A 24,028-nucleotide genomic window follows, 5' to 3' on the forward strand; every position below is an offset into this window, starting at 1 on the left:
TGAGCTAGCAAGTTCCACATGCTGATAGCTTAAACAAAAGCAATGAAATAATTGTCTGGTTAAAAAGATCAACATTTCATTGAACAATGTTTATATAATTGTACCCAAATCAAATAGCATTTTAGTGTTCAAGATGCACAAATAATAGAAATGTTATTACAGGAATCTGGTAGTAGATCCAAAAGCTTAGGATTAATAAAAGCATGAGTTTGTTACCATTTCTTAATAAACTGTGTCTGCACATGGGGGTGGGGTGTGTGTATGGTTTTAGGGGATCATCAGCAAGCTACTAAAAAGCAGATCAAAGAAGAGCCCAGCTCTGACTCTTCTGGTGTCTCTGTCCTCAGTACAGAGTAGCAAGAGCATCACCATAAACCAGGACTGGGGTGAGAGACAAAAATGACATAACTTCTTAGGCAGAGAGTGGCAATGATGAATGCCAGCCTCAAGTCAGGGATGAGTTCGTAGCTGAAGTCCATCCCAAGATAGCCAGAACACTACAAAGTCATACACATCCCAGATGGAAATGATCTAGCTTTGAATCTACATAGGAACAAGCAGAGAGGGCTGGGGCAATCTTTGAGAAAATGAGGGAAGAGGGTGACACTGTTCAAAGAAATACATACTCATTACCTGACTTATGTAACTGTAACACCTCTGTTCATCACCTTTACCATAATTAAAAACTATTACCTGGGCGCTTGTGGCTCACGCCTGTAACCCTAGCTATTCAGGAACTGAGATCTAAGGATCACAGTTTAAAGCCAGCCTGGCAGGAAAAAGTCTGTGAGACTCCCATCTCCAATGAACCACCAGAAAAATGGAAGTGGCACTGTGGCTCAAGTAGTAGAGCACCAGCCTTGAGCTGAAGAGCTCAGGGACAGTGCCCAGGCCCACAGTTCAAGCCCTTCGACAAAATAAATAAATACATTTAAAAAAAGAAACAAGCAGAATTCAGAGGAGACTTTAGCAGAATGGAAAGCTGCAAATGAGCGCAGTTACATGGAAGGGGCACAAAGAACCACGACTCCTGCCTGTCAACACCAGCTCAGGAGGCTGAGATCTGAGGACTGTGGTTCAAAGCCAGCCTGGGCAGGAAAGGCTGTGAGACTCTTATCTCCAATAAACTACTCAGAAAAGGCCAGAAATGGTGCTGTGGCTCAAGTGCTAACCTTGAGCATAAAGAAGCTCAGGGACAGAGCCCAGGCTCTGAGTTCAAGCCACAGAAACACCCCCCCGCCAAAAAAAAAAAACCACAAAAGAAAAAAGAAGAACCCACAGCATCTTCACACATTCCTAGCCTGGTTACAACAAGCAGGAGAGATGTGACAACATAAGCCAAACCACCCAGTCACTAATTTTCAGTTAAACTATTCTTTATTTCTTCTGAACTTTTTTAACTTTCTTCTTTGGGATGGTACTGAAGTTTTAACTCAGGGGCTCATGCTTGCTAGGCAAGTGCTCGCTCCACAGGTCCAACTGATACTTCCAGCCCTTTTGATTTTCTTTTTTTGGTCCGTCATGGGGTTTGAACTCTGGGCCTGGGCGCTGTCCCTCAGCTCTTCAGCTCAAGGTGAGCGCTCTACCACTTGAGCTACAGCGCCATTTCCGGTTTTCTGGTGGTTTATTGGAGATAGGAGTCTCATGGTCTCTCTTGCCCGGGCTGGCTTTGAACCGCGATCCTCAGATCTCAGCCTCCTGAGTAGCTAGGATTACAGGTATGAGCCACCAGCACCCGGCTCCCTTTTGATTTTCTAAGACAAGGTATACTGTATAAGTCTAAGCTGGTCTCAAACGGATCCTCCTCTCTCAGTCTCCCAAGTACTGGGATTACAGACATGTACCACCATGCCAAAACAACAAAATGAGATTCCCAAAACAAAATTAGTTGGCTTATTATTATTATTATTGGTTGGTCATGGGGCTTGAACTCAGGGAGTGGGCGCTATCCTAAGCCTTTTCTCCTCAGGGCTGGCACAGCTTTGGCCCACATCTCCATTTCTAGTTTTTTGGTAGGACTTTTCTGCCAAGGCTGCTTTTGAACCATGACCCTTACACATCAGCCTCTTGGGTAGCTAGGATTACAGGCGTGAATCACCAGTGCTGGGCAAGTTGGTTAATTATTAATAATAAGCTTTAATTGATTATGTGGGAAGATCAGATTTGGTTTTGGTTCTGGGGCTTGAACTCAGGACCATGAGCCTCTCTGTGCTCAAGGTTAGCGCTCTATCACTTAAGCCACAGCCCCACTTCCAGTTTTCTGGTGGTTTATTGGAGATGAGAGTCTCACGGACTTTACTGCCCAGGCTAGCTTTGAATCACAACCCTCAGATCTCAGACTCCTGAGTAGCTAGGATTACCAGTGCTCAGCTTACTTAAATTTTTAGCACGGAACATGCTGTTACTTTAGTGCCTTAAACAGCTGAGTTGACCTACTTCAAAGTTCCCTGGCCATAAAACTAAGATGGACAATATGAATTATACCCACAATCCTCCCTCCTGATCAATGCCTTCTGGATGATTATAATCCCAGTTCCAGCACCAAGAGTGGGTACAATGTTTTTGTTCTTGTTTTGTTGTGTTTTTTTTTTGGGGGGTGGAGGACCAGTCCTGGAGCTTGAACTCAAGGCCTGGGTACTGTTCCTGAACTTTTGGCACAAGGCTAGCTAGCATCTACCACTTGAGCCACAGCTCCACTTGCAGATCTTTGGTGATTAATTAGAGATAAGTCTGGACTTTCTTACCCAGACTGGCTTTGAACGACAATCCTCAAATCTCAGCCCACTGGGTAGCTAGGATTACAAGAATGAGCTGCTGTGCTGGGAATGTGGCTCAGTGGTAGAGCGCTTGCCTAGCATGCATGAAGCCCTGGGTTTGATTCCTCATTACCACATACACAGAAAAACAGGGAAGTGGTGCTGTTGCTCAAGTGGTAGAGTGCTAGTCTTGAGCAAAAAGATGCTCAGGAACAGTGCCCAGGCCCTGAGTTCAAGTCCCAGGACTGCCAAAAAAATTTTTTTTAATTAAAAGGGGGGGGAGGGAAAAGGAAAGAAAAAGAATGAGCCTCTGGTTCCTGGCACAGTATTGTTTAACATTATACAAGATACTCATTTAACTGTAACATTGTTTATGTTGAGTATATATTTAATGTGTGAATCATGAAAGAGGCTCAGTGGTACAGTGCTTGCCTAGCATGCATGAGGCACTGAGTTCAATCCCCAGCATCACCAAAAATAAAAATGTATGTAATATTAACCAATTCCATCCACTTACAATAAAACATGCTATAGAAACAATATCATTATAAAAAATACTGATTTACAAAGAAAAAAAAAGTGCAAATTTAGTGCCAGTGGCTCACGCCGATAATCCTAGCTACTCAAGAGACTGATATCTAGGCATGGCAGTTCAAAGCCAGCCCAGGCAGGAAAGTCTGCGAGACTGCTTATCTCCAATCAACCACCAGAAAACCAGAAGTAGAGCTATGGTTCAAAGTCACAGAGTGCTAGTCTTGAGTTGACAAGCTCAGGGACAGAGCCCAGGCCCAGAGTTCATGCCCCATGACTGACAAAAATAAAATAAAAAATTTTAAAAGTGTAATGGAATGCTAGCACCCCAGAAAGTTGTGAAGGAGTAGTTTTCCTGCTCAAAGAACGTCTCTGGCATCTTCCTATTGTAAACAGGTCCTGATGCCTTAGGCACGCTAGACCAGATGAGTTAACCAGGGAGGAAGAAGGAATCCACTCCTACATGCTCTCTCTATTCCTCATCATACTGCAGTTGGTGCAGTAGAGACATGTTAGGATGGAGCAATTTTCCTGTCTGGGCTGGCTTTGAACTATAGTTCTCAGCCTCCTGAGTAGCTAGGATTACATACATGAGTCACCAGTGCACGGCTGATTGGCTCGGTTTTTTTTTTTTTTTCACTCTTTTTAATTTTTTTTGTCGGTCGTGGGGCTTGAACTCTGGGTCTGGTTGCTCTCCCTCAGCTCTTCAGCTCAAGGCTAGTGCTCTACCACTTGAGCCACAGCGTGCCATTTCCAGTATTCGGAGTGGTTTATTGGAGATAATAGTATCACGAACTTTCCTGCCCGGGCTGGCTTTGAACCATGATCCTCAGATCTCAGCCTCCTGAGTAGCTAGGATGACAGGCATGAGCCACTGATGCCCGGCTTGACTTGGGTTATTTTTAAATAGGGCACATTTACAGAGTTTGAAACCAGTTAAGCAAAATCACACACAGTGAGAAAGACAAAGTTCTTCCTACCATACATAGCATGCGTCTGCTCATGAGCCCCGTACTGAGTTGCTGAAGACGACACTAAACCAGGCTGCGCGTGTGCTGGCGGCGCCATCATCCTAGCGCTGCCCTGTAGCACAGGGCTGTAGACATGAGGGTGCTAGGGTCAAACAGAAAAGAAAGGAAACCATCAACAGACCAAGAAGAGCCAAGCAGACTTTACATTCTCATCTCTACACTTTCTAGAAACAACTGAACATAAGAAAGCCTTTCTAGCCGGGCGTCGGTGGCTCATGCCTGTCATCCTAGCTACTTAGGAGGCTGAGATCTGAGGATCACGGTTCAAAGACAGCTCGGGCAGAAAAATCCGTGAAACTCTTATATCCAATAAACCACTAGAAAATCAGAAGTGGCTCTGTGGCTCAAGTGGTAGAGCGCTCACCTTAAGCTAAAGAGCTGAGGGACAGAGCTCAGGCCCAGAGTTCAAACCCCACAACTGACAAAAAAAAAAAAGCCTTTCTTTAAAATTCTGACACTTTCTCCTATTAAAAAGGCCCAAGTCCTTAGCTCTCTACCTCACTGTAGTATAAAGCATAAAACTATAAATGAAAATGCCTTGACCACATGAAGGTATCTTACCTGAGACTGGTAGTGTGGCACGTGCTGAACGAGGGGCTGATTTGGAAACTGCTGTGGGCTGTAGGCCACGTACTGAGTGGAGTAGGCTGGTGGGGTGGCCACGATGGGCGGGCCTGCCGCCGAGGCTGGGTGCATCATGGTGCTCTGATGATGCTGGTCCTGTCGTTGTTGGGGCATGTTTGGTACTGCAGGGAGGAGGAGAAGGAAAAGAATTCATGGCACATGAAACAGGTAACCAAAACACGCACTCCCACAGTTTACAAGGCTCTAGGGGACCTGACTCCTCACAAGGCTTCCCGTGAGCCTCCCGCCCCTCCTCCACTCCTACCGTTCTGGTGATTGTCTCCCTCGGCTGCTATTCATCAGCCTCAAATACCAGTCTCGTCACAGATGACACTTTCAAGTGTCAGCTCAGGGATCCTCATGGGATGACCCTTGGGCATGGAGGGTCATAACCCATGACACACCACCGCACTGCTCAATGACTTCTTCCCCCTGCTTCTCAGTTTATCTCTACCAGAAGACACAGGGGTGGGGGGAATAGCTAAACTGTTTGCCACTTGCTAGGGGAAGGGGATGTGGCTCCAAAAAATGGAAAAAGAAAAAGCATGACGGAAGAGCCTCGTAAGCATTGACACCCACCACTACCTCGGCAGATCTTTCCTTTGTGTTGAATGCAGAATCTCACAGCACACTGTGCAACAAAAAGCCAATTTCCAGGCACAATCCCTCACTTCTGCCTGCTCTGAAAACTTCTTGCCTATCCTGCACCATTCCACATGGACTGCCTTGCCCTAAAAAAGCCCTGGCTCAACTCAGAACTGGCCTCTCCTCAGTCAAATCTTGCCATCTCCTAAGATTGTTGTGTGTCTTTTCTCTCTGCTCAGCACCTGAGGTTATCTTGAATTCTGTTTTGTGTGATTGTGACTTTCAAGTTCCAGAGCACAAAGAATAATCTGGTATGCTCAATATACCGTATCATGTATGGTATCATCACTGATAGGCTTACTTGTGTGTGGGAGCGTGCGCATGCGTGCGTGCATGTGGCGTGAGCCCTGGGATGTAATGGGTACAGGCAAAGGCTGCTGCTATGCACTGACAATCCATGTATTCACCTCAGAAAAAAAAGAATACAAGTCCCAAATACCAATGCTGCTGTGGCTAAGGAAAGCTGCTGTGTATAAATTACAGCGTTGACTTTCCCGTGTGACAGCCTATAGGCTATGTAGATGCAGCAGAGAAGACGAGAGAGTGTTTGTACTGTAAGACAATTTCAGAACCCATTGTTGAAAACATTAAAAATATTTTCACCCAACACCTCAAAGATTTAGAATTTAGTCAAGTATTAGTACAAGGACATAAAATCAACCCATGACAAAAGTCTTTATATATAGCACTTCATAAGTAACTACTTAGAAGACACAGTGGAAGAGAAAAATCAGTTTACATTAACAACAAAAAAGATTAAACCAGGCTGGGAAGGTGGCTCAGTGGTAGAGCGCTTGCCTTGCATGCATGAGGCCCTGGGTTCCGATTCCTCAGCACCACATAAGCAGAAAAAAAAAAAAAAGCCAGAAGTGGCGCTGTGGCTCAAGTGATAGAGTGCTAGTGTTGAGCTGAAGAGCTGAGGGACAGCACCCAGGCCCAGAGTTCAGGCCCCACTACCGGACCCAAAAAAAAAAAAAGATTAAACCTTAGGCACACACTGAAAGACATACAAAACTTTAAACTGCTCCTGCAGATTGACTATCCCTTCTTGGATTTTCAATGTGAAGATACAAATTTCCTTCTAATTTAGATTATCTCCAATTAACCACCAGAAAACCAAAGGTAGTACTGTGGCTCAACGTGGTAGAGCACTAGATCAGAGAGAGTACCAGGCCCTGAGTTCAAGCCTCACAACAAGGAAAAAAAAAAAATAAATGCATGCTGGGCGTGAGTGGCTCATGCTTGTAATCCTAGCTACCCACGAGGCTGAGATCTGAGGATCACAGTTCAAAGCCAGCCCAGGCAGGAAAGTCCATGAGACTCTTAACGTCCAATTAATCACCAAAAAGCCAGAAGTGTAGCTGTGGCTCAAGAGGTAGAGTGCTAGCCTTAAAAGCAAAAGAAGCTCAGGGATAGTGCCCAAGTCTTGAGTTCAAGCCTCATGACCAAAATAAATACCTAAAAGGGTTGGCAGAGTGATTAAGGGGTAGGACACCTCTTTAGCAAGTATGAGGCCCTGAGTTCAAATCCCAGTAGCACCAGAGGGGAAAAAAAATTCAACCAGGTTAACTCACCTACTGATCAAGCATTCAAAGATGGTATTTTGGAAGCAACAAGGTTAACAGTTCCCCACTCTGAAAATGACACTTTAGAAATTTAGTAGTAAAGTAGAAGCTAAGAAAAAATAAATAACAGTACATAGAAAAAAAAGATTGTAATTCTGTATCGTAACAATCTGACAACAAAAACCACAAAGTAGAAAGAACGTTATGCTACGGGAACTTGATGCCAGAAGCGATGAATGTGGGCTCCAGCCTCCGGCAGCCCTAGTGTCCTGTCTGCCATGAGGCCAGAGCAGAGACAGACCGCCATGCTGACAATGGAACCCTGCTCCTGGAACTGAGACACAGCCAGCCAGCAACAGGGTAATTTGCTCTGCAACAAAATAATAGTTACTATTTTTAACTTTTTTTTTCTTTTGTTCCTGGACACTAAGGGTTTATTTTGTTGTTGGTTTGTTTTTTTGCTAGTCCTGGAGCTTGAACTTTGGGGCCTGGGCACTGTCCCTGAGCTTCTTTTGCTCAAGGCGAGCGCTCTACCGCTGAGCCACGGCGCCACTTCCAGCACTTCCTGTGTATGTGGCACCGAGGAACCAAACCCAGAGCTAGGCAAGCACTGTATCACCAAGCCACATTCCCAGCCCAATAGTTACTATTTTTAAGGTGAGAAAATACAAGAAGTAGGCAAAAGGTCATAGTTAAAATCCTACAATGTTAAACCAAATGTGCATTATCAATATGAAGTACTGGATTTTGTCTTTACTGATGATTTTAGTTTTGTCCACTGAAAAGCTCTAGAAGAAGTAACTCTGAAGAAATATGAAATATACCCAATGACCAGAGAATAATGGCTAAATACTATTTCTCAGCAAAAGAAACCAGTTTCTGGAAGAAATACCTGATCCAGACCTAGCTCAGAAACAGGTTTGGTAGAGCTATCTACTGTATTAAACAGGAAGGACATTTGAAGGGGTCCACATTATTAAGGAAGAGACAGTGTGATCAACGAAAAAGACAAATAGGTCCAATAAATACATTACACAACATACATATGTAAGTCATATACATGCAGCTATGTATACACATAAGTACATACAAAAGAATGAATTTGTACATATATACATATAAACACACATCCATGTTAGAAGTAGTAACAGGGTACTGATGTCTGTAAGAACCAGAAAGAATTATTTTTGTCCTGTGTTTGCTGTACAAACGAGGTCAGGATGACCAAAGAGCCCTCTCAAGTTGCAGAATTGTTTACAGAATGATGCCTGTTAATAAAGGCAAACAAAATGCCAGAATTTCTTTTGTTCTTTTTTTTGGTCATTTGTGAGGCTTCAACTCTGGGCCTGGGCGCTGTCCCTCAGCTAGGCAGCTCAAGACGACCACTTGAGACACAGCGCCACTTCTGGTTTTCTGGTGGTTTATTAGCTCATCAGCTAATTATTATTAGTTCAACAGCTAATTACCCTGAGTTTCAATGTATGGTCCCAGGCCAGTGACATTACATGGGTATGGTTTTATGAATGCATGAGAAATGCAAATTCTTAAGCTATAACCCAAAAACCTGCTAAATTAGAAACTCTGCAGCAAGCAATCTGTCTTATTAAATGTTCTCTGCAAGTGATTCTAAAGGACACTAGAATTTGGGAACCACAGCCCTCATGAAAAACTGTTGCTAAGTATCAATCATGAAAGATTAGCAGTTTTGACAATGGGGCTGGAGCTGGTATTCTCACCATAACCACAAGCAGGGCCAGATGCTGTGTGCCTCCTAGCATAATCCAACACACCACACAGAGAAGACTCAACACTGAACCTTACACCTACCTTCCCCTCAGAAAATGGAACCTTCATATTATCAAGAGCACCGTAAGACAACAACAAATCTAGACTATTGGACATGCTACATAAAAACTGGTTTCTACCACAAAATAATACCAAATAAGCCAACCATGAAAACATTGTTGACTCAGCTGGGGCCATGTGAGCACATGTGTTACCTACTGAATAAGTCAGGGTAACACAGCCTTGAAGTCAGAGCTCCGTGGAAGAGGCAGTCTGAGCCCACTCAAGGCCCTAGGCTCATTCCCCAACAACCCTCTTCCATCAAAGAAGAGAGAAAAACATCACAGTACCCCTGACTATCTTGAGAAAAAAAAATTTTTAAGTAGAAAATAAATGGCATGGTGTTTGGGATTTGTTTTAAAACTTCATTAAGCTGGGCATAGTGGCTCGTGGTGTAAGCCATTTTGGAAAAAGTTAATTGAGGTCAAATCTCAACCAATAAGCCCAGTCTAATGGCAGAGACCTGTCATCCAGCTCTGGAGACGCAGAGGAAGGAGTATCAAAACAGGCAAAAGCATGAGACCCTATCAGAAATATAACTAAACGCAAAAATGGCTAGGGAATTTAGCACAAGTGGTAGAGTGCCTGTCCAACAAGCACAAAATCCTAGTCTAAAACCCAGAACCACAAAAAAAGTTCATCAAAAAGCTTACATATGAAAAAAAAAAAAAAAAGACAAAAATCTGGTCAATCACAGAATGGAAATAATAGATAACAGTAAATACCTACTCACTTCTCTATTAGCACAGTTACTATACCCAGCTGAGATTCTTGTGGGTATAGTTTAGCAGGAATACTCTGTAACATGGCTGTACTAGCTAAAAAAGCTATATTGATTTCTGCCTACAGTAATAGAAAATTTCCTACAGTCAAGATATATGACATACGGGGCTGGGAAGGTGGCTCAGTGGTAGAGCGCTTGCCTTGCATGCATGAGGCCCTGGGTTCGATTCCTCAGCACCACATAAGCAGAAAAAGCCGGAATCAAGTGGTAGAGCGCTAGCCTTGAGCTGAAGAGGTGAGGGACAGCACCCAGGCCCAGAGTTCAGGCCCCCACAACCGGCAAAAAAAAAAAAAAAAAGATATATGACATACTTGTTCTTATGGCAATCATTCTTTGTATTTTGTATTTTTTATTTGTCGGTCATGGGGCTTAAAACTCTGGGTCTGCACTGTCCCTGAGCTTTTGTGCTCAAGGCTAGTGCTCTACGACTTTGAGCCACAGCTCTACTTCTGGTTTTGGGGATGGCTAACTGGAGATGAGTCTCACGGACATTCCTGTCCCAGATGGCTTTGAACTTCGATCCTCAGATCTCAGCCTCCAGAGTAGCTATGATTACAGGCGTGAGTCATCAGCACCTAGCTCATCTTTTGTTTCTTAACACAGATCCATGTCAGTAAAACCATAACACCAGGTAGAAATGAAGAACAAGTTAATAGTGTATTACAATGGCACTATAAAACCCTTTCCCGGCTGGGAAGGTGGCTCAGTGGTAGAGCGCTTGCCTTGCATGCCTGAGGTCCTGGGTTCAATTCCTCAGCACCACATAAGCAGAAAAAGCCGGAAGTGGCACTATGGCTCAAGTGGTAGAGCGCTAGCCTTGAGCTGAAGAGGTGAGGGACAGCACCCAGGCCCAGAGTTCAGGCCCCACGACCGGACCCCCCCACCAAAAAAACCCCCCAAAAAACAAAAAAAAACCTTTCCCTGCTCTCACAGTAAGATGATCATAGTTCTTTTTGAAGAAGAAAGTGAACAGTCCAGAAAAACTGATCGAAACACCTTAATGTTGGCCCAGGGAAAGCCCCAAGCACAGCCACTATACAACAGCATCTTCACTCATGCAGCATGCAAGAATACAGGCAAACACAGGCAGGAATACTCTCACCTTTACCTGCTCTATAGGTCTTGGCTTGATTCACTGGCATGGGCGTCATGGGTATTGGGTATAAAGGCTTGAGGGAATTAAAAAAAAATAACATTAAGATCTTCTGATAAGAAAGTATTCTTTCCCTCTCTCTTAGCTTTAGCTTGCCAGAGCTAGCTCTAAGATACTCTGCGAATCACTCAAATGATGGCAGATACAGCTCAGTGGTACAGTGCTTGCCTATCACACAAAAGGTCTTAGCTCCACACCAAACAGAAACAACCAATTATAAAGCTCTATCTTTGACAAGTCATTGACCACCAATACCATATCCACAGCTAAGAGGAAAAACTCCAAACACTAAATCTTAAACATTTTTTTTCACCAGTAAATATTGCCAGATTCAGGTACATATTGTAACAATATAAACAAACCATTATATTTAGAAAATGTTTTTACATGCCATCTTAAGTTATTTCAAATCTAAACAATACTTGTGCCAAATACAAACAAGGGGGAGGCAAAGTGAACACAAACTCCATCGACTTACTTGCACACCCGGACTCACAGGGACTGGATACATCATGTTTGGTGCAAAACAAACAGGCTGCGTATAGACTGGCGTGGGCTGCTGAGGACCCACCATCGAGGGGCTCGGTTGTGCTTGAGGCCGAGGTGAAGTTGGGGTGGTGGAAGGCTTTGGCTACAGAAACAAAATTTAAAAATTTTAACTATTAATGCTATCTGTAGGTGGATTCTTCTAATGTATGTATCTAAGTTTTTACTTGCTTTCAACTAATACAAAACCCAGAGCCGAGCACATATGAGCTTAGGTTTGATCCCTACTACTTCAAAGCAAAACCTAGACTGGGATGAAGTGGCAACATATAAATAACCGAGGGTTCAATTCCCACTACTGCTCTCAACAAAACAAACTCTCAGAAAATGGTTTTTTTTTTTTGGTTTGGTTGTGGAGCCTGAACTCTGGGTCTGGGCGCTGTCCCTCAGCTCTTCAGCTCAAGGCTAGCGCTCTACCGCTTGAGCCACAGTGCCACTTCCGTTTTTTCTTTTTTGTTTATGTGGTGCTGAGGATTCGAACCCAGGGCCTCATGCATGCAAGGCAAGCACTCTACCACTGAGCCAACTTCCCAGCCCAGAAAATAAATGTTTTAATGAAAAGTAAAAAGTGCTCAGGTAGATAGCTATACATAGTGCAAAATAAATTTTTGGTAGCAGTACTGAGACTTGGTCAGGGTCTGGGTGCTGTCCTTAGCTTTTTCACTCAAGGCTAGTGAGCTAACATCTGAATCCAGTTTACTTCCAGCTTTTTGCTGGGTAACTGCAGATAAAAGTCTCACATATTTGTTTGCCTGATTTCGCTTTATACTGTGATCCTCAGATCGCTTGCACGTTGTAAGCCACCAGCCCCGGGTTTATATGGCAAGAGTTTGGAAATTAAAAATATTATCAGGCTGGTAGAGCGCTTGCCTTGCATGCATGAGGCCCTGGGTTCGATTCCTCAGCACCACATAAGCTAAAAGAAAAAAGCAGGAAGTGGCACTGTGGCTCAAGTGGTAGAGCGCTAGCCTTGAGCTGAAGGACAGCGCTCAGGCCCAGAGTTCAGGCCCCACGACTGGACCCAAAAAAAAAAAAAAAAATATATATATATATATATATATGTGTGTGTGTGTATGTATATTATCAGGCTTAAGTGGTAGAACACCTATCTAGCAAGGGTAAGACCCTAAATTAAAGTCCTAGTACCATCAAAATAAATTGTCGCTATAAATAGTGCCTGACAGACAATTTTTAAGAAACCAAGCAAAATACTCTAAAATGTTTATCTTTTTTTAATTTAGTAGAATAACAACAATAGCATGTCTGTGAGCTCAATGGCCTAGTCAATCAGCTTCACATTCTGAATAAGAAATTAGGTTCAGCCGGGCGCTGGTGGCTCACGCCTGTAATCCTAGCTACTCAGGAGGCTGAGATCTGAGGATCACGGTTCAAAGCCAGCCCGGGCAGGAAAGACTGTGAGACTCCTATCTCCAATAAACCACCAGAAAACCGGAAGTGGCGCTGTAGCTCAAGTGGTAGAGCGCTCGCCTTGAGCTGAAGAGCTGAGGGACAGCGCCCAGGCCCAGAGTTCAAGCCCCACGACCGACAAAAAAAAAAAAAAAAAAGAAATTAGGTTCAGATTTTTGTCTCTAACAGTATCATCCTGAGAATATAAAAACCTTTTTTCTTTTTTTGATTGGTTGTGGGGCTTGAATCTGGGCCTGAGTGCTGTCCCTCAGCTCTTCTTTTCAAGACTAGTGCCACAGTGGCACTTCCAGTTTTCTGGTGGTTTTTATTGGAGATAAGAGTTTCACAGACTTTCTTGCTCAGGCTGGCTTTGAACCATGATAAACAGATCTCAGCCTCCTGAGTAGCTAGGATTACAGGTAGAATTAATTCTTTTCAGAGATTAGAATAACCTCAAAACAGGTAACAAACTTACCTGAGAGAAGGATCGAGGGTTGAACTCCTTTGCATTGGGATTCAATGTAGATTTCCTAACTTGCCTAAATCAGGAAAGAAAAAGGAAAAAGTACAGGCCAGTGAACGTTGCATGGAATTTATGTTTCTCTAAGCTGTTCCATGCCTGATAAATTTTGCCAACGTCTATCATATTTAAACTTTCTTTTTTTTTGGTCAGTCATGGGGTTTGAACTCTGGGCCTGGGCGCTGTCCCTCAGCTCTTCAGCTCAAGGTGAGTGGTCTACTACTTGAGCCACAGTGCTACTTCCCGTTTTTTGATGGTTTACTGGAGATAAAATCTCCGGCAGCTCATGCCTGTAATCCTAGCTACTCAGGAGGATGAGATCTGAGGATCATGGTTCAAAGCCAGCCCCAGAAAAGTCAGTGAGACTCTTATCTCCAATAAACCACTAGAAAACAGGAAGTGGTGCTGTGTCTCAAATGGTAGAGCACTCGCCTTGAGCTGAAGAGCATAGGGACAGCGCCCAAGCCCAGAGTTCAAGCCCTATGACCAACTAAAAAAAAAAAAAAAAAAGAGAGAGTCTTCTGGACTTTCCTGCCCTGGCTGGCTTTGAACTGCCCTCCTCAAATCTCAGCCTCCAGAGTAGTTAGGATTACAGGTGTAAGCTACTGACACCTGGCTATATGTAAACAATTCTCATTAGATTATTAACCTTCCTTGTTAAAGGGAACACATTACCCACTATTTAACCTAATTTTAAAAAATGGCCACAGAAACCAAAAACTGCTTTCTTCAAATGCAATCAACCAATCCTTCAGTTGGAAAGACCATAGTTCCCTATGAAACAAGCAACCCTTAACCATTTCAATTAAATACGAATGCCAATTCAAAGCTTGTAGGTTTCTCCCCCAGCAGTCAATCTACATATGTAGTCCACACAAGCCACGAACTCATGGCTATCATAAACCAGTGGTTAGGTTCTGAGGTAGCTCTTAACAATCCCTTTACTGGATAATCTGCACAATTAGGACAAACACATTCAGATATTCACTGAAACACCGCTTCTGCTGAAAAATGTCGTTTTCCACCTGAGCAAGGGCATACTCTTTGGAGAATACTAGGATGAAAGTTGACAAGAGTTCAGAGGCGGCAGGTCCCCCAATCCTAACTTTTCCACTCTTGAACGTTTTGGAAAAAGCCTGCTGCAGTCAAGGCAGGATGGTGAGGGGAAATGGCCTAACTGGTCACCAAGCCACTAGTTCATACCAACTATTGAAAGGAGCTACTTAACAGCTGTCTAATCCATGGCTAAAAAAGAAACGTACTCCTCACTTGACTCATGTAACTGTAATCGCTCTGCACGTCTGCTTTACAATAACAATTTTTTTTAAAAAGCTATCTACATTATGTCCACCAGTAGGAATGATTTACTTACTCAGCTGCATCTCTCTTCTCGTCCTTATCATCTTTCTCTTGCTTGCATGCTGGACTGGAAGTCTGCACGCCTTGGGAGGTGACCTCGGGTCCCCTCCTGGGCTCTACACTGCTGAGGATGGACGGGGAGGCGCTGGGGCTGCTGCCGCTGGTACAATTGCTGCTGCTATTTTCAATGAAAGAGTCCTTACAAATGGGTTCAATTTTGTCTTTGAGCAAATCCCTTGGCTTTTCTCCCTCTCTATTTTTATTTAGTAGTTGATCCATTGACTCCGTTGTGGAACTTGGCTGTAACTAAATAAAAGAAGCAGTCAATTTTCTCGATGAGTACATGAACAGTAAGAATTTTCTGTGGCATGAAATGTTTTACATGAGCCTTTTTTTTTCTCTCTTTGGTGCCGGTTCTGTGGCACTCAGGACCTAGGCACTGTCTTTGAAATTTTTTTGCTCAAGACTAGCACTCTACCACTTGAGCCACAGCTGCACTTGCAGCTTTTTTGGACTTTCCTGCCTGGGCTATGAACCACAATCTTCAGATCTCAGCCTCCTGAGTAGCTAGAATTACAGGTGTGAGCCACCAGCACCGGGCTAGTACTAGGTTTTGAACTCCAGGATCTAGTTTGCTAGGTAGATGCTGTACTGCTGAGCTACAGCTCTAGCCCCACTTTGTACATACCACTGTTAGGTCAGGGTCCACCTTCTGATACACTGCTCTACCTAGGAGCACACCTAAAGCCACCATCTTTCTATTCCAGGTTTCCCACAGTTTCTGGGGCAATAGATATCTTTAATGAGGTGAATATTCACAGACTTCTCTGCCCAGGCTGCCTCAAATTGTTTGCCTCCCATTCTTCATGTTTCTGAATGTGAACATCCTGCACTTTTGTTATTTGTTAAATCCTCACGCATTGGTCTGGGAATGTGACTTAGTGGTAAGAGTGCTTGCCTAGTGTGCATGATGCTCTGCGTTTGATTCCTTAGTACCACAGAAACAAAAACAAAAAACCAAAATAAATCCTCATACATGATTCAATATGACACTTACCCTAAAATCATTCTTGAACTTCTTTAAATCATCTATTTGTTTCCTGTGTTCAGAAACAACTGGTGATACACCTGTAACATCAAAAAAATTTTCATGTCAATTTATTTCTACTCTTTTACTTGAAACTGTTTTAGTATTGAATATTAGAAATGCCAACAAAACCTATCATCAAAAGAATAACAATTTTACATGTTAATTTTGGGTATTTAATAGATACACATGAGAAATTAGAACTAAAAAAATACACTAAACCAAAGGGAAGAAATGTAAATACCACCGCATGTGGAAGAACTAGTTTTATCATCAAAGCTCACAGAATTCACAAACTTTATAGACCATGATAATGACAACTTGCCTTGTGAAGGTGAAAATGTGTTTGTGCCTTTAAGTAAGTGTCACTATCCCACAATACTGTGAAATATGTGAAATTTATGTAATCATCTAATCTCAATAAATTTTTTAAAAAAAAATACACTGCTTGAAAGATGAAATGACACAATCGCTTCCCTGTTTTAACATTTATGCCTAAAAACTTTGAAAAACAAAACTCTCACCTTTATTTTCAGTTTTTGAGAAGCTAGGCGATGCTTCAATGGCTTTCAGGCATTCTTTATTTCCTGCTGGAGAATTCTGCCTCTGATCTTGGAGTCTGGAATCTTTAGCTAGAAAGCAATTTAGAAAAAAAAAAGTTCAGTGTCAGAGTCATAAAAATGAGGTGAAACAGAACTCAACTTTTGATTTCCTGTTTTTGGAAAATCAAATTATATGGAAGCTTTTCTTTTTTGTTACCATCCTATGAGCTACCATTAAGTTTTCAAACAGGCCCTTAGTACCCAGGAAAAGCTAATTTTCCAGATACCAGACATTAAAGAATAGTATCAATGAGATTAGTGGGTATTGTATAAACAACACAATTTACATAAAAAGTTCAATGTGTATTTAAAATAGAACACCTACAGCTAAAAGCACACAACCTGTCAGCTGGCATTAGGGTCTGGAAGGCCTGGGCCTCATACCCTCAGCGGATGGGGTCCCGGCTCTGTTGATGGCGGGGCTGGCAGGCGTAGGAGACGCAGCAGGAACGGGCATGGCAATTGCTTCGGCCGGGGCGGTACCAGCTGGGGGAGAAGTGAGCACAGGCCCGCTGGGAGGGTTTCCAACACTGTTCTGTCGGGGAGACCTGGGTCTGTGAGTTTTTGGAGATAATCTCGGAACTAGACAGAAGCAAGGGAAAAGTTATTTACAACATCCTTGGCTCAAAGAGGTTTTTCTGAAGATTTAAGTAGTTGTCCTGACCGGTCCCCACACTTTATCCCAGTACTCTGTTTTATAAAGTCTTAGGAGGGGCTGGGAAGGTGGCTCAGTGGTAGAGTGCTTGCCTTTCATACATGAGGCCCTGGGTTCCATTCCTCAGCACCACATAAGCAGAAAAAAATAAAAAGCCAGAAGTGGCGCTGTGGCTCAAGTGGTAGAGCACTAGCCTTGAGCTGAAGAGCTGAGGGACAGCGCCCAGGCCCAGAGTTCAGGCCCTACGACTGACAAAGAAAAAAAATAAACAACAACAAAAAATAAAGTCTTAGGAATGATAGTAGTAATTACAAAAAGTATCTGAACAAAGATAGTAACCACTAATACCCAAGTTCAGCTGTGGGTTCCCTCTTAATTGATTTTTTTTTTGGTCGGTTGTGGGGCTTGAACTCTGGGCCTTGGCACTGTCCCTCAGTTCTTCAGCTCAAGGTGAACAATTTACCACTTGACCCATAACGCAACTTCCAGTTTTCTGGTAGTTTTTTGGAGATCAGAGTCTCATGGCATTTCCTGCCTGGGCTGGCTTTGAACTGTGATCCTCAGATCTCAGCTTCCTGAGTAGGTAGGATTAGGTGTGAGCCACCAGTGCCTGACTAAAGTAGCTATATCAAGATTTTTCTCCTGGTAGTTCAAAGAACAAACAAGAAAAGTATTCACTGCAACCTCTAGCTCCCCAGTTATTGTAAGAGCAAAGCGGTAAGGATTGGCAAAGTTTTCAAAGCAACATCAGCCTAATTCTAAAATCTTATCAAAATATAATCTTTACGTTGTTGTAGCTGCTATCAGCATATTCCTCAAGCTAATCAGATTAAAGCTGACCTTCTCATTTTGTGTTTCATATCCCTTCAAAGGCAATAGTGTCATATACAGATGTTATGGTAACTCACTGTACTGTAAGCTCAAATTAAGTGCTGGGTGGAGTGAATCAATGAACAAAATTGCTGAAAGGTGAAAAAGAGGTAGAGTCAAGTCATATTATGAAGTATTTTTGCCTTATACAGTAATAATCTGTAAGTCTCAACTATGTACTTACAAACCTCATAGGAACTGACTCAAAGCCCATCAAGTATACTAGACAATAATGACTTCACTCATGGAAAAAAACTGAAGATCAGCTCCTTGCACGACCTGCTCTATCTAACACAGCAATAGAACTACTTCCTGGTTCTCCTGGGGTTTCATAGATGTCTTGTGTTTCCTCAGAGCTGCGCTTTTTCTCACTTAGCAAAAAATACAAAATATACACTGCCACGAGGCCCCAGGCCAAGGGATACCTACCACCACTGACCACTGATGACCACGTTCCCCCAGCTGGACTGGTCCTGGCCACTGGAGGAGCTGCTACTTCACTTGGCGGGTTGTGGGATACAAATTCTAGGCCGCTGGCTATGGAGGCCCGCCCAGCAGAAACTCTGTGGTTGCGAGGGTGTCGCTGGGCCTTCGGAGACATCCTGGGAGGCCCTAAGAGAGGGGTCACGAATGTCACAAGTGCTGCAATGTCCACTGTACTCTTCTGCTAAACACGCTCACACACTGTACTCTTCTGCTAACCGCGCTCACACCCTGTCTTATTCAAGTTTCTCCTTGGTAAAAAATGAAAAGATAAACCATACCATACAAATTTTTAGCCATACTAATTCACAATTATTTTTTGGAATACAACAAGTTACAAATACTTTTTATTTCCCTTTTTTCTTAAAGAAAGGGAAAGATGAGGTTGGTGCTAAAAGAAACCCCAAAACAATAATATGTCACAAGTCTTAGAATTTTAGTAATTTATTTTTACTCATTATTTGCAGGCATACAAAAATACAATTGAATTGTATAGTGATAAAATAGAATGATTTTTACTTTCCCATATACTTCTAATTTACACCTCAAATTTTAAAAAATTAGGGGGGGCATTTTGTACATTTATTTTTGCAATGCTGGATATAGAACCCTAGTCTCATACATTTTAGGCATGAGTTCTACTGCTGAGCTATGTAGGTCTCCAGGATATTTTTGGGTGCCAGTACCAGGGCTTGAACTCAGGTCCTCACTTTTGCTAGGCTTGCTTGCTAAGTTGGCACTCAACCACCTGAGCTATGCCTTCGGTTTAGTTAGCTCATCCTCCTAAGATCACACAGTGAGCTATGGCCCCCTGCATTAAAAAAATTTTTTTAAATAAAAGGGCCATCAATCCTAAAATATATGTGCATATCTTTAAGCTTCTCTAAATTGCTAGCATACTATGTCTTCTGTATGACCATCAATATTATAAATCATGGCTTAAAACAATGTTCCCCTGTAAATAGTTTCTCAGACTTTTAGCTGAAATCCTACTGTTAAAGTATAACTTCTAAGACCAAGCCATATGACACTTGGGGATAAAATCTGTACTAAAAGAACTGTCAAGTCTGGGAAGGTGGCTCAGTGGTCGAGTGCTTGCCTAGCATGAATGAAACCCTTAGTTCGATTCCTCAGCACCACATACACAGAAAAAGCTGAAGTGGCGCTGTGGCTCAAGTGGTAGAGTGCTAGCCTTGAGCAGAAGGAGCTCAGGGACAGTGCCCAGGCCCCGAGTTCAAGCCCCAAGACTGGCCAAAAAAAAGAACTGTCAAATTTCTACATCACCCATTCTGTCATATGCTATTTATTTCGCTTTCTAAAGCAGTGATCACCAAGCCAAACTCTGGACAGCCTTCCCCACCAGAGATACCTGATGGTGCTAACACTCACAAAATTTTTTACTGCGAGAGCCAAGGTCCCTGTGCATATCCTGGCACCAAACGCTTTAGAACAACATGGATTTTATCATAGACATGATCTTTAAAGGAATACACCCTAACTTTAGCAGAAGACTTCCTCTGGAAGCCCATGTAGTCTTTTCCAGTTTCACGTAAAGAATGCTCAGTTTGCCCAGGTGCCGGTGTCTCACACCTGCAATCCTAGCTACTCAGGAGGCTGAGATCTGAGGATTGTGGTTCAATTCCCCGTGAGACTCTTATCTTCAATTAAACCACTCTAAACCTGGAAGTGGCACTGTGGCTCAAGTGGTTGAGCAGTAGGCCTTGAGCACAAAGAGCTCAGGGTCAGTGCCCAGAACCTGAGTTCAAGCCCTACAACAGGGGAAAAAAAAAAAAAGCTCAGTTCTTATCTACACTTCTGAAATAAACATCTACTCAAACAACAGCTGCAAGCACTTCAACAAAATAACCTTGCAATTATTTGCCATTAGGAGAGGAGGAAAAAATGTCATCTTAAAAATTAGTTAGTGAGGGGCTGGGAAGGTGGCTCAGTGGTAGAGCGCTTGCCTTGCATGCATGAGGCCCAGCACCACATAAGAAAAAAGAACAAAGCCGGAAGTGGCACTGTGGCTCTAATGGTAGAGCGCTAGCCTTGAACTGAAGAGCTGAGGGACAGCGTCCAGGCCCAGAGTTCAGGCCCCACGACCGGACCCCCAAAAAAAAAAAATTTAGTTAGTGAGCTGATCAGAGTTCAGGCCCCATGACAAAAAAAAAAAAAAAAATTAGTGAGTCCAGCTGGGCGCCAGTGGCTCACGCCTGTCATCCTAGCTACAGGAGGCTGAGATCTGAGGATTAAGTTTCAAAGCCAGCCTGGTCAGGAAAGTCCATGAGACTCTTGTCATATCAACCACTTAGAAAAACTGAAGTGGTGCTGTGGCTCAAGTGGTAGAGTGCTCGCCCTGAGCTAAAGAGCTCAGAGACAGCGCCCAGGCCCAGAGATCAAGCCCCATGACCAACAAAAAAAAAAAAAAAAATTCAGTTTAATTTAGAATTCCTTCAGTACTCTAAAAACACTGAACTGTGATGGGGGGGTAAACATACAAGGGCAGTGACATGGAATGTCACTCCTATCAGAGTCTGTAACACACCACTCCTGCCTGTGGCCAACAGATCAACCATCAACCATCTCATGAACACTGCATCCAGCGGCCATGAGGAGGGAGCGTGCGGGGAGGCCTTTCTGGGCTGCGCAGAAGCACGACCAGGTAAAGATTAAACCCTCTACAATTCAAGACACTTCACAGCTTCACACAGCAAATTCATGAAATTTCTTTCTAATGAACAAAACGTTAATAGTTATAATACAATAAACTTTAAACTCAAGAAATTATAGGTTACTAAATAATGAAGAGGAAACTATTTTGTAATCATAAACTCACACAGGAGTTAAACAAAGACAAACAAAAACATGAACAAATTGTGGAATTGTACCTTCTGAAGACATGCGTTTAGGCATAGTAGAGACAGGAGCTGGAGAACCATGAGCAGAGGGGTGAGACGGGGGTCTGGATGGCCGCGAGGGGGGCCTGGAGGGCGGCCGTGTAGGGGTGGCTGCCCGAGGTGGAAGAGAGGTGGGACCTGACTGGTAGCGAGAAGGTGGGCGAGAGGAAGGAGATGGGCAAGGCGATGGCCAGGGGACACCTGACAGAACAAATGATATGAAGGAAAGTATAAAAACTAAAGAAAAAAATGAGGGAAAAAGTAAACAGAAAAAAAGTAAAATGACAAAAATGATTTCTTGTACATTTTAACCCTTTGAGGACAGTCATTTTGATTTGTGCTAAGTTTTATTAGCATAACTTAACTGACATAAATTCACATTTTACGGTAACCTCCTTAAAATAAAGTCTGTTTAAATGAACACACGTTCCCAAAGGGTTAATTAGGATCTACACACACTATTGAAGAAGACAGTTAGGACTCTACCTAATAATCCTGCATCTACAGTATCAATTTCTAAAGGGATATATACACATAATAATTTCACACAGTAAAACACAGCAATTCCTACTTAGGAATAAGATTATTTATTTGCTATCTTAGGTTTATCACTGAAACAATGAAAATAAGAAAGTTATCAGATCCAATTTTAAAGGCTCTATTTTATAGTTATCTATGATTTTATCATTTGAACCTGACTTTATCATCAGTATCAAATCTCATTAATTCCCATTTAAGTCAAAGAAAAATACTTTTACTAGAGACACAGGAGTAACAAAAGTTAATGCTCAATACTCTATTAAAGCAAATATACTAATTTCACCAAAATGGGATGAAAGCCTTCTAAATAACTGATGCAGTTAGGTAAATACTTATCTAAGAGACTGCGTCCACACACCATGCACCTCTACAGCAGTGTATCAAGCGGCTGTTGGGTGCACAGCACCAGCACGGCTGACAGCACTGCTATAGATCACTCACCTCAGCCTCCGCTAACAGTCCAGGTCTCCTCTCCAGACGACTCCACACACTTGAGTATCATTCATTTCCCAGCCCCCTTCAGGTTATTTGAAAATTCTGCTTATAAACAACTACAAATCTTTACTCCATGAGCAAAGACATTTCTTTCCCATTTCTAGGTAAGAAAATACTCAAGAGTGTTCATTTGGAGAGGAATTCTGGAGAAAAGATTCAATGAAAATAAATGAAATTGGAAACTTCAGTGTTCTCTATTTTTATCTAACTTTGCAAATGTACATGCCTAGAAATGAAAAACGGCTCATCCTTGAGTTAGTAACACCCTATTGCTGTTATTAATTGCCCTAAATTCTATACCATTCAGTATCACAGAATTTTATCTATTATCTATCTGTAACTGGTGAGCTATGTTCACCCTGCCTTAGAGGTGTTACAGAAAACACCTTCCCACTATAGATGCAAGTTTCTTTAACCTAAGCTGCTGAACTGCACCCCAGCCTCAAAGGCTAAGTTTTTGTGTCTTTTTAGCACCAATTCTGTCATTACTTTCTTCACATGACTCTTGGTCATGTTTATATTATAAATTACCTCAAAGTAAGCAAGACTATAAACACAGTCCCTGAAAGTAAATCTGTATTATGTCTAAATATTTTGAGTTTCCAGTGTTTTTTTTGAGAACTTACTCAAAGTTTCCAATTTCTTTCTGTGTGGACTATGTTTGCTAAGTGAATGTCTACAATTAATTTAACATGTCATCTTAGTGAGCATTTTGTCATGCGGGATGGGCTGTGACTTATGAACAGTTCACTAATTTGATATCCACAAAAGTAAACTAAATAACGTTTAAGTGAAAGTTCCACAAAAATCATTAATGGTATGCGCAAGTCTATCAATTATGTAAACTCTTTGAAATATCTGAAATCTCTATATTTGATCAGTCACACTGACAAATTTGGTGAAGATACTTGCCTCCATTAACTACTCTTTGGTCTGCACCAGAACTCGGGTTGAACTCTGAAGTGTGAGAGGCAGATCTGGAAGGCACGGAGCCTGACCCCGGCTGGCCCATGCGTGGGGAATTCTGTCTCCCACTTCCCCACGACATGACTTCTCTATTTCTTTGTCCAGGAGGAATATATTTATTTTCCCTGAAAATGAGAGATCCCCCAGACATCAGTTTTTCCTAAAATATAGTAGGCCAACGAAACATCTTAAAGTAGCTTAGGCAGAAGTCCCACAAATGTCACTGCTCTTCCATTACCCAAGTGCCTAGCTGCTGCAGGGCGCCCTCCTCTCCACGGCTGGCACCATCGCTCTTAAAAGGCATTTTCTTTTTTTTAATGGGAGAGTGGGTAAGGGGAGGGGAGTCCTTGTTCCCTTTCACTTCATTTTTCTCTGGGATTTCCTCTCTGCTTGTTTTTTGGATCTACACTGATGATGTGCCTCTAATCTCCATGTGTCCCGTTGGATTGCAACCACACTGTAAGCTGTGGGTACCCCAGAGACTATCAAGTATATAGTAGGTGCTGCCCCATATTTATTTATGAACAAATGAAATACCCCTGAGTCATTTAAATGCAAGAAACTGCACAAACCAAACCACTATTTTCTCCCCTGAAACTCACTCTATGTTTCCTATCTCTACTATCAACACACACATCATACTGCCAGTCATTTGGTAATTAACCTT

At 42.6% G+C, this 24,028-nt stretch overlaps 1 protein-coding gene across 1 annotated transcript in view; it reads right to left on the reverse strand.

The window, feature by feature from the left end:
• The window catches only part of Atxn2 (ataxin 2), a 38,041-nt gene that overhangs the window by 9,615 nt on the left and 4,398 nt on the right, over positions 1-24,028 (reverse strand). The window contains exons 5-16 of the mRNA XM_013023092.1: positions 23,308-23,486; positions 21,352-21,561; positions 18,410-18,592; positions 16,840-17,037; positions 16,378-16,485; positions 15,824-15,894; positions 14,780-15,072; positions 13,363-13,426; positions 11,413-11,565; positions 10,884-10,950; positions 4,880-5,064; positions 4,268-4,400 (exon numbers count right to left, since the gene is read on the reverse strand). Coding sequence (XP_012878546.1) covers positions 4,268-4,400; positions 4,880-5,064; positions 10,884-10,950; positions 11,413-11,565; positions 13,363-13,426; positions 14,780-15,072; positions 15,824-15,894; positions 16,378-16,485; positions 16,840-17,037; positions 18,410-18,592; positions 21,352-21,561; positions 23,308-23,486 — 1,844 coding nt within the window. The remainder of the gene's footprint in view (positions 1-4,267; positions 4,401-4,879; positions 5,065-10,883; positions 10,951-11,412; positions 11,566-13,362; positions 13,427-14,779; positions 15,073-15,823; positions 15,895-16,377; positions 16,486-16,839; positions 17,038-18,409; positions 18,593-21,351; positions 21,562-23,307; positions 23,487-24,028) is intronic.

This window comes from Dipodomys ordii, unplaced genomic scaffold (assembly GCF_000151885.1).
Source record: "Dipodomys ordii isolate 6190 unplaced genomic scaffold, Dord_2.0 Scaffold66, whole genome shotgun sequence".
Classification (NCBI taxonomy): domain Eukaryota; kingdom Metazoa; phylum Chordata; class Mammalia; order Rodentia; family Heteromyidae; genus Dipodomys; species Dipodomys ordii.